The sequence below is a fragment of the Tribolium madens genome, unplaced genomic scaffold (assembly GCF_015345945.1).
Source record: "Tribolium madens isolate multiple individuals breed KSU strain unplaced genomic scaffold, Tmad_KSU_1.1 Scaffold_71;HRSCAF=194;Tcas5.2_LG6, whole genome shotgun sequence".
NCBI classification, from domain to species: domain Eukaryota; kingdom Metazoa; phylum Arthropoda; class Insecta; order Coleoptera; family Tenebrionidae; genus Tribolium; species Tribolium madens.
In genome coordinates, this window is record NW_025401041.1 from 7,129,318 (window position 1) to 7,138,887 (window position 9,570).

A 9,570-nucleotide genomic window follows, 5' to 3' on the forward strand; every position below is an offset into this window, starting at 1 on the left:
AATAAACAAAACTCGCCAAAATTTTGACTTTTGATTAAAGCTCGAGAACAGAAATTATTTTTGTGAGGATTTTAATAGTACCACCTGTCAAACTTTATGTTTTAGAAATTTTTCCTTATTTGTTATTATTCATCAACGCTATTTATTTATTCATCAAAATAAACAGTTTAGACAAAAAAACCTATGATTCCATACTTTCTTCTAAAATTTTTATTATAAAAGTTAGTGAGTAAAATTTAATTTTGAAAAAAGAACACGATTAACGAAATTTCTATGACCAAAAATAAACAAAACTCACCAAAATTTTGACTTTTGATTAAAGCTCTAGTGTGGGGATTTTAACAGTACCACCGGTCAAACTTTACATTTTAGAAAATTTTCCTTATTTGTTATTCATTAACGCTATTTATTTATTCATCGTACTTTCTAATTCATCAATTAAGTTTTTTCAAAAACTAAACAATGTAAACAAAAAAGCTTTGGTTCCATAGTTTTTTCTAAAAAAAACTTTAGAAAAGTCAGTAAGTAAAATTTAATTTTGGAAAAAAACATGATTAACGAAATTTCTATGACCAAAAATATACAAAACTCTCCAAAATTTTGACTTTTGATTAAAGCTCTAGAACAGAAATTATTTTTGTGAAAATTTTAATAGTACCACCTGTCAAACTTTATATATTAGAATTTTACTTATTTCTTATTCATCAACGCTATTTATTAGTTGAGTTATTTTATTATTGTTCATTGCAAAAACTGGGAAATTCCTGACTAAAAAAAGAGAAAATCATTACTCATTTTGTGACGTGACTGATTATTATCAATATTGCTTTAAAACTGACAGTGATGTAAATCAACGATTTTTTTTAAATACGAGAACTTTTATACGAAAAAAAAAATCAAAACCGACGTTTCGTTAAAAAAAATAACAATTTGTAGAGGTTAAAATAAACTTCTAGTAACCGACAGGAAAGAATAAAAAAGTAAAATAAATGAAAACATTCCGAAACTGTCACAATATGACATCTTTTATCATTTCTTATTATACAATTTGTCCCACATTTAAAAGAAAAAAAATTCTGACAATTAACAGAAAATTCTTAAGTAATTCGTAAGCTGACAAAACAATTAGAAGTTTCTAAAATAATTAATTATAAAATATACGTAAATGTTTATGCAACACAAACAAAAACACTATTGCATTCCAAGGACTCAATATAAATGGCAACAGAGCCAATTTTGGAACTATTGACTTCGTCAACTAAATGAAACAATTTTTATTTTTCCAATAAATAATTACTCAAAGTCCAAATTCAAATGGTAAAAAGGTGAAAGTGGTTCTATTTTTAGACATTCGTAGCCCTTTCAAGCGCCTAATAAACAAATTTCCAATTAAAATTCCACTCGCAATGCAACAAGTAAACCATAAAATCAATCATATAGCATTTGGTGAAATTTGATTTTTTCCGGTTGGCAAAACGTCGCGACTCCTTCCTCATTTAACTCGATACGGCAACATCGCATCCGAAGGGTAAAGTAGAGAGGGCGGGGTAACGGATCAATACAACATGGCAATTGAGCCGGCCGTCTGACAGACACCGCACGTGCGTGAATGCCTCCTGCGTGACTAGTTGCGTGCGTATTTTGCACGCAAAATGCAATGAGAAACAAAGATTGCACTTTTTAATGCCCTAGCGACACTTACTCTGATGGCATTTTTGAGTGTCTCAGCTTCTTGTCTCAAGGAATCCAATTCGTTCATACTGCCCAACACTCTCTATGGCACAACGAACGCCTGAAAAACAACACCAATTATTACCAAAAGCGACAAAATGGGGCCAGGTGTGCCAACACAATTTTCAAGTGAAGGGGAAATACCCAACACTAGCCAATTTTAAGAGAGAAGATTCCTGTAATTTGGCCAAATTTGGATTTGCCATAACCTGAAACCCTGTCGGAAGCACAAAGTGGTTATAAATGATTTTCATCTAGCCGCTTTACGAAAAAAGGGGTACGTACTTGTTTTAACTCAAAATTAAAAAATATAAACTTGTTTTCTTCCAAAGTATACATTATTATCAATTATTATTGGAAATTAGTTGAAATAATAAAAGTTTAATTAATAAGTGACACTAATGACAGAACTAGAGCTTTCAAAAAAGTAGAGCGGCACAAATAAAGTTACATGCAAAAAATTCCAAATCTGGCTAGATGAAAATCATTTATAACCACTCTGTACATCACCGGAAGTGGGGACCATCCTGATTTTTATCACTCGCGTCATAAATAAATTAAAATCGCGTCAACGTCACACTATTTGCGTCCATTTAGTGTTAAAAATCAAATTTCCCGCCATTGTTTAAAATTAGAATTTTGTTTTTTGGACACACCTACGCCCTTAAACCAATTTATAAACATTAGTCTAGGTCGCGGGTCGGGTCGGGGGGTTGTCGGGGGCGGCTGTGCGGCTTGGTGTCCGCCACATTGGCGAAATTTCTCCCTTTTTGGGGTTTTTTTCAGCACGAGAATAAAAATAAATTGACAGCCGCCATGACAGTCGCTGCACCTGCTCGAACGTTCATTTGTCTTGGCGTTTCCAGGCACACTTTAAGGGGGCTGTGTGTCGGGGGCGACTTACTTTTCCAATCGGCTTTGTCTATCCCAATCCCCACTATCGACTATACTATCCTATGGTGCTTCTCACAAAATCACGAATACATCCGCTTACACCCATACAAATTCACTCGTCCACTAATTATGAACATGTGAGATTATTTTATTCACCGTACATACGATTAACGACACTTTCGCGCACCGTTTTCACACCTACAATGTTTTTATTACGCGATTTTTCCTCTCGTTTTCCTACTTGGGTGCGGTGCGAGAATCGCCGGTGCCCTTGCGGTAACGATTCCAGTCCCCGATTCGTGACGTCAGAACTGCCATTTCTGCGACGACAGCGACATCTACCGGTTGAGGAAGATCGGGTTTGGCGACAAGCTAAATTGTTGTTCCTGAATTAAAAAAGTACCTCACACACACAGTAACAGAGTTTTTATCTCATTTTGTGTATTTTTGTGTAATGGATTGCAAACTTTAATAGTTTTTATTTTCTTATGAGAAAACGCATTATTTCAATTGCATGAAAAAAATACAGTAACGGAAGTAGGTAATCTACAATACGCCAAAAATAAATCAAAAAATTCTCCTGTACAGTTTTTTTATAAAAAAATAAAATGGCCAAAAATAGAAGTTTTTTTTAATTTATTTTTAAACGGCACGGACAAAAAATTTCAAATTTATATACAGGTGCGCCAGAACTCCCCCAGAGAAAAATTTCAAGTAAGATAAGATACCAGAAACATGGAAAAAATTTTTAAAAAATTCTATCTGTCAAAAAATTTTGACATTTGACATTATTTTATGTCTATTTAATGATTCTGATGATCTTGTATATGTTTTTTTATAATTATTTAGTAAAAGTACAAAAATTTTACCAATAAAAGCTACAAATAACATTAAACAGAGTTAGAATTTAGAATACAGCTTCATTGTTTCCTCTTATAATAGCCTATAGCAAAAACACTTGAAAAATTATTTTTCCTACAGAAATAAATAGAGTCAAAGTGCAAAATATAAACTCTCATAAATTCAAAATTTTTATTTTCCATCTTCCAGGTATCTTACCTTATATGGCATTTTTCTCTGGGGCGCGAGTTGTGGCGCAGCCTGTATATTGCTGCTAAAGCTATCAAAAAGTTATGATGTTTTTTTCAGATTACAACCTTCCTGAGAAAAATGGTTTTATAGTGAACTGCCATTAAAAAAAAAAATTTGTAACTCAAAAACAAAAGGAAATTTTGAAAAATTTTATTCTTGATAGAACGTCACATTTTTATACAAAGTGGTTATAAATGATTTTCATCTAGCCAACTGTGAATTTTCCATGTAAAATAAAAAATGCCGCTTTACGAAAATATGGGTACCTACTTGTTCCAACTCAAAATTAAAAAAATCGCCGTTTACTAAGCCTCCACTTCAAAAATAGACTTCAATTATAAACTTGTTTTCTTCCAAAGTATACATTATTATCAATTATTATTGGAAATTAGTTAAAACAATAAACGTTTAATTAACAACAATGTATTATTAATTAATAAGTGACACTAATGACAGAACTAGAGCTTTCAAAAAAAGTAGAGCGGCACAAATAAAGTTACATGCAAAAAAAATCCTGGCTAGATGAAAATCATTTATAACCACTTTGTAGTATTTTATCATTCATCAATTAGTTTTTTCAAAAAATAAATATTTTAAGTAAAAAACGTTTGGTTCCATAGTTCTTATTCACCTGGTATTTTTTAAGTATAAAATTATAGACGCGTGTAAAAAATAAACTCATTTTACATTTTCATGTAGAGTTTTAAAACAAAAACTGGGGGGCCCCAAATCACTTCTTTATTTCTTTTTTCAAAAATCAATTGATAATAATTTTTGTAAAAAATACTATAAGTAATTTTTATTTATACAGGGTGATTTTAAAATATACGACACTATTTAAACCTATAAATCTTGAGGGTTACATTTGTGAAAATAATAAGGGAGAAAAGTGTTATGAACCTTTAACCTTAAGTGAATAAAAACTTCGAACAGGTAGGAAAAATGGGGATGAAAAAACGTAAATTTTAATTTTTTAAATATTCCAGTTTAAGTATTGTTGAGAATTTCAAAATCACCCTGTATGGAGAAAATTTAAATTAAAAAAATTCTTGCTTTAAATATTTTAAGCAAAAAACGTTTGGTTCCATAGTTCTTATTCACCTGGTATTTTTTAAGTATAAAATTATGGACGCGTATAAAAAATAAACTCATTTTACATTTTCATGTAGAGTTTTATAACAAAAACTGGGGACCCCAAATTACTACTTTATTTCTCTTCTCAAAAATCAATTGATAATTTCTGTAAAAACATGCTATAAGTAATTTTTATTTATACAGGGTGATTTTAAAATATACGACACTATTTAAACCTATAAATTTTGAAGGTTACGTTTGTGAAAATAGTCAATAATAAGGAAGAAAATCGTTATGAACCTTTAACCTTAAGTAAATTTGCCAGTGATTCAGGTAGGAAAAATGGGGTAAAAAAACGTAAATTTTAATTTCTTAAATATTCCAGTTTAAGTATTGTTGAGAATTTCAAAAGAAATTTAAAATAATTCTTGCTTTAATATTTAGAATTTTTCGAAATTTTTTGCATGTGCATCTTGCCCTTGAAAATCGATAACTTAATTAATTTTAAAGATCTTGATATCGTGTTTGGGCAACTAAAAGAGAAATGTTAAATCATTCTTTTGATGCTTTTGTGATTGAAAAACAAACCCCTAAGAATTAAGGTTGCGTTTGGGGAAAAAAATTCTAAACCAATAGATTCAGTACCAAAAAATTATCTTTGCTACAAATTTTAGTAAATTTGAAGAGTATGAAACACATTGACGCAAAATGTCAACAACTGTCAGAAGTGTCAAATTGAATGATTGACATCCAACGTTTTTTTTTAAACGTAAAATTAAAGCTTTTTTAGGCCTTTTTGCTACTGCGCGAGAGAGTAAGTTAGAAGTAAGTTAGAAAAAATAAAACACAAATTTTACAACAATTACAATCAAATAAACAAACATCATGCGTCTTTATTCCACAAAACACGCTAAAATTGAAATTCGTTTCTGGTTGGTAGGGGAAGGTGGGTCTTATTCGTTCCGTTTTCTGCCCCGTGAGATAATCCTCCCCTCTCTCAATTCAGTCAAAATATCCCCAACATCCACATCCGAATAAGCCGGTTCGACGAGACTAATTTGTTGGTATAATCTAATCTGGTCTTGGTCAAACATCGATAGTAGCTTTTGTTCTATTTCTGGATACCTCACACAGCAATAACGCAAATCCTTCTCTTCCAAACTATAAATTTCGGACGTCTCCGCTGCTACCACCTTATAAATCACTCTAACATGCGTTTGGTTCTCAAAAAAAGTTAATTCCCCGACTTGGTGCCCATCTTCAATGTGCCCAAACTCTTGCCCTCCTAACATCTGCACCAGACACGTTCCATATAGAACAAAAAACAACTTCCCCTTGTCTTTATCCGTCGACATGACTGTGTCTTTCGACAAGTAAATTTCCTGCTTCAAAAGGGCCAAAATGCACCCAACAGCTGACCGCGACAACCCTCTGAAAATCTGCACGTTTTCGATCAGATTTTTGCAACTGTAAAGAAGAACTTCCATCCGAAGGTGCTCGGATAGCGTGTTCAAAATCTTGTCTTCATGGAAGAATGTCTTTGCGTACTTGTAATCTAAATACTTGTTAACTCTTCGTTTCAACTTGTGCGAAAACCGACTCTTGATCATGTATTCCTGCGTTTGGTAGTCGAATTCTTCGAATTTGGCCTCGGATATGTTGACAGTACCAAAAGTTTGTAATATATTTGCCAGAATCATAATATTGAAAATCAGGCCTGAGATGAGGATCAGGGAGAAGATGATGTGTTCAAAAGCGTCATTTATGGTATAATCGCCCTTACCAGCACCATAGAAATGACACAAGACCATTTGCATGTGTGTAATGTACTCGTTGACATAACTCTTAGTTTTGATATTCCAATCCAAGAAATTGAGGAATTTTAGGTTGTCTTTGTATGTTTGGACCCAAGAAGTGGCCGGGAGGTGGTACAATCGGCGTGTGATCGGGATTAAGGCCACCAAACAGGTCCACCAATGTAACAAAAAAATTGCAATGATCCCAATGTAGACAAAAGTGCAAACAGTGTCTTTCAAATTGAACATTTTCAAGAAGATTCTTAAATTGTAGATGAGAGAGGGTAGTCGAAGAAGACGAATCATCTTGATTTGTATTATTAAAACCTGGGTTTTTATTGGTAATTTATTCAGAATCGTTTCAAGAATTAATGACGTTATCAAAGGGATTGAATCGATGAAAAAATAAGTCTTGATGTAATTTTTGAAGATTTTGCGAAACTCCAAGACCACTTCTTCTGTCTTGTAGAACATATATCCCGTGAAGAATCTTACGAGGGAATCCGCGGCCACTAGCAAGTTTACAATCCACCAAAAGCAATAAAACACAAATGAGGTGTCCTTCTCCTCGGTCACGTACTTCTCAACGTAGAAAGTCCCCAAAAATGGGTCAAACAGAAATAAGATGAACCACACCACTAGCATAATCAGTTTTTGACACTTGACAAAGCGACTGAATGGGTGGATTATGAAACTGTATTTTTTTTCTTTCAAATGGCGTAATTTTTCTTTGAGGAGTGATCGATTACTTCGAAATCTGGTACTACTTTCGACGTTTTTGTATACTGTGCAAAACTCGCGGAACTTGAACCAACATTTTTGGTACCATGCAGCGTGAGGCGAAATGTCCACAATGTACTTCCAATCTTCCTGTCTCAAGTTGCACTTGTGGGTCAATCGGAACCTTTTTTCTGACATTGTGACACTTGACACTTTTTTCTAAACGAAAATTCGCAAGTCAAAAACATTACTGCAGTTACTGATTAACTAGATTTTGGCGGGAAAACTGCCACCGTTTGCGATTTAAACTATGATTTCTATAAAAATCGATGATTTTTCGATTGCTATTAAAAGAATAGAGTAAGAAACTGAGGTGTATAACAGTTTTTGCATCAACAATTCCTAAAAATCATATTTTTTCATGTTAGCTATGAAATTTGACAGTTGACAATTTTGAACTACCTTAGAGAATTCTTTGAGCCTTCGGTTATCAAAAGAAAAAAATATTTATTCACGATTATAAAACAATAATCAAATTACGTTTTAAAGTTGGAAAATATGACATTTTAACTTCCCAACCTGAACTGTCATATGTCATGTTTTTCAAAATTTGATAAATTCTTAATTGACAATACTTATCAAAGGGTTCTAGAACTGTGAGACTTTGAATGGATTTTCGCAAATAAAAATTTTTATAAAAAAATTGACATATGACAGATAAGTACCAACAATTTGGATACGTACAGTCGCGTGTAAAAGATTTTGGTCGTCAATGTCATTTTTTGCTAAACTTATTTTTGTATAATTTGAAATTTGGGCCATAATTTCAGCGATAATAAAAAGTCAATTGGCATTTAAAATATTTTTGATTTTTTGAGACAAAAAAATCAATCACAAAAGGGAAAATTGCAAAATTTTTTACATAAAAAAATATTTTTTTTGACGATCAAATTTTTTTGTACGCGACTGTACGTTTAACTCAGTTTAAAAAGTGGGTTTTCATTTAAACTTTTCAATTTGGCGACAATTTTTGTTTTCATTTTGAAAATAATTTAGTTGAATTAAGAATGGTCGATTTTGGTTGCGTACAGTTCCGGTCACGGAATTTTGGACAATTTGTCATTCGATTGACATAAAAATGTAAAACTGGCTTTATTTTTTTTCTTGTAACTTTGTAATTTTTTTTCTGACAGCTATAGAAAAAATGACAACAAATCATAATAGTTTAAAAGTATAAAAAAAAACGTACTATGTTCTGTCATTATTGTATCAGAAAATCGACGCTATAAACAAATTTTAACTAATATTTGAAAATCTAGTTTCAAACGTGAATCATAATGACAATAAAGCGTGGCTTATATTCACATTTTTTGAAATGATAATTTTGATGTTCAAAATTCCAAATTCTTGTACAAAATTAAACCGTAGCTACATTGGATGTTGAAAAGTTCAAAATTGGATGGAATTATTTGGTATTACATTAAAATTAACTTTGGATTGTTTGGAATTACTGAAATTATTATTAATAAAATTTTTCTGCAATTACAGATTTTTTTTGAAATTATCGAAAATAATTTCTTTTAAAACTACGTTGAATTTGTCAGAATTATAAGAATTAATTTAGAATTACAAAAATTATTATGGAATTATGAAAATTAAGTTAAAATTACAGAAATTAATTAGAAATTAATCTGAAAACCACGGATTATTGGAATTAGGGAATTACTTATTAAAATTTTGGTAGAATTTTTGTGGAATTGTAAAAAAATAGTTGTTCTCTTTTTTATAAGTTAACAACCCTTTAAAAACGTCTCTAATAACGTAGGTCTCACAAAAATCATCCTGTATAGGTATTATTATTCCAATTTTTGAGTCAGGTCAGGTCAGTTATTTTTAATTTTTTTTTAACCTGAAACTTTGCAAATAACCAAACTTTTTTGTTTTTTACTCTGCGTTTTTCCTTTCTCACTTTGTACCCAAATAGAGGATTATTATTCCAATTTTTGAGTCAGGTCAGTTATTTTTTTATTTTTTTTTAACCTCAAACTGCAAATAACCAAACCTTTTTGTTTTTTACTCTGCGTTTTTCCTTTCTCTCTTTTTACCCAAAATTTATAGAGGATTATTATTCCAATTTTTGAGTCAGGTCAGGTCAGTTATTTTTAATTTTTTTTTTTAACCTGAAACTTTGCAAATAACCAAACTTTTTTGTTTTTTACTCTGCGTTTTTCCTTTCTTACTTTTTACCCAAACTTTATAGAGG

The 9,570-nt window shown here is 31.4% G+C and overlaps 2 protein-coding genes across 2 annotated transcripts in view; both read right to left on the bottom strand.

Moving 5' to 3' along the window:
* The window catches only part of LOC123008756 (guanine nucleotide-binding protein subunit beta-1), a 15,861-nt gene extending 12,932 nt beyond the window's left edge, over positions 1-2,929 (bottom strand). The window contains exons 1-2 of the mRNA XM_044404753.1: positions 2,636-2,929; positions 1,703-1,792 (exon numbers count right to left, since the gene is read on the bottom strand). Coding sequence (XP_044260688.1) covers positions 1,703-1,759 — 57 coding nt within the window. The 5' untranslated portion in view covers positions 1,760-1,792; positions 2,636-2,929. The remainder of the gene's footprint in view (positions 1-1,702; positions 1,793-2,635) is intronic.
* Positions 2,930-5,737: 2,808 nt separating this feature from the next.
* LOC123008912 (potassium channel AKT1-like) lies at positions 5,738-7,505 on the bottom strand. Its single transcript, XM_044404971.1, has one exon. It carries the CDS (start codon positions 7,503-7,505, stop codon positions 5,745-5,747), a length of 1,761 nt encoding a protein of 586 aa, XP_044260906.1. The 3' UTR covers positions 5,738-5,744.
* Positions 7,506-9,570: the final 2,065 nt, after the last annotated feature.

Excerpts from the sequence above, each read along its gene's own strand:
- LOC123008912 (XM_044404971.1), bottom strand. The coding sequence starts at position 7,505 with ATGTCAGAAAAAAGGTTCCGATTGACCCACAAGTGCAACTTGAGACAG.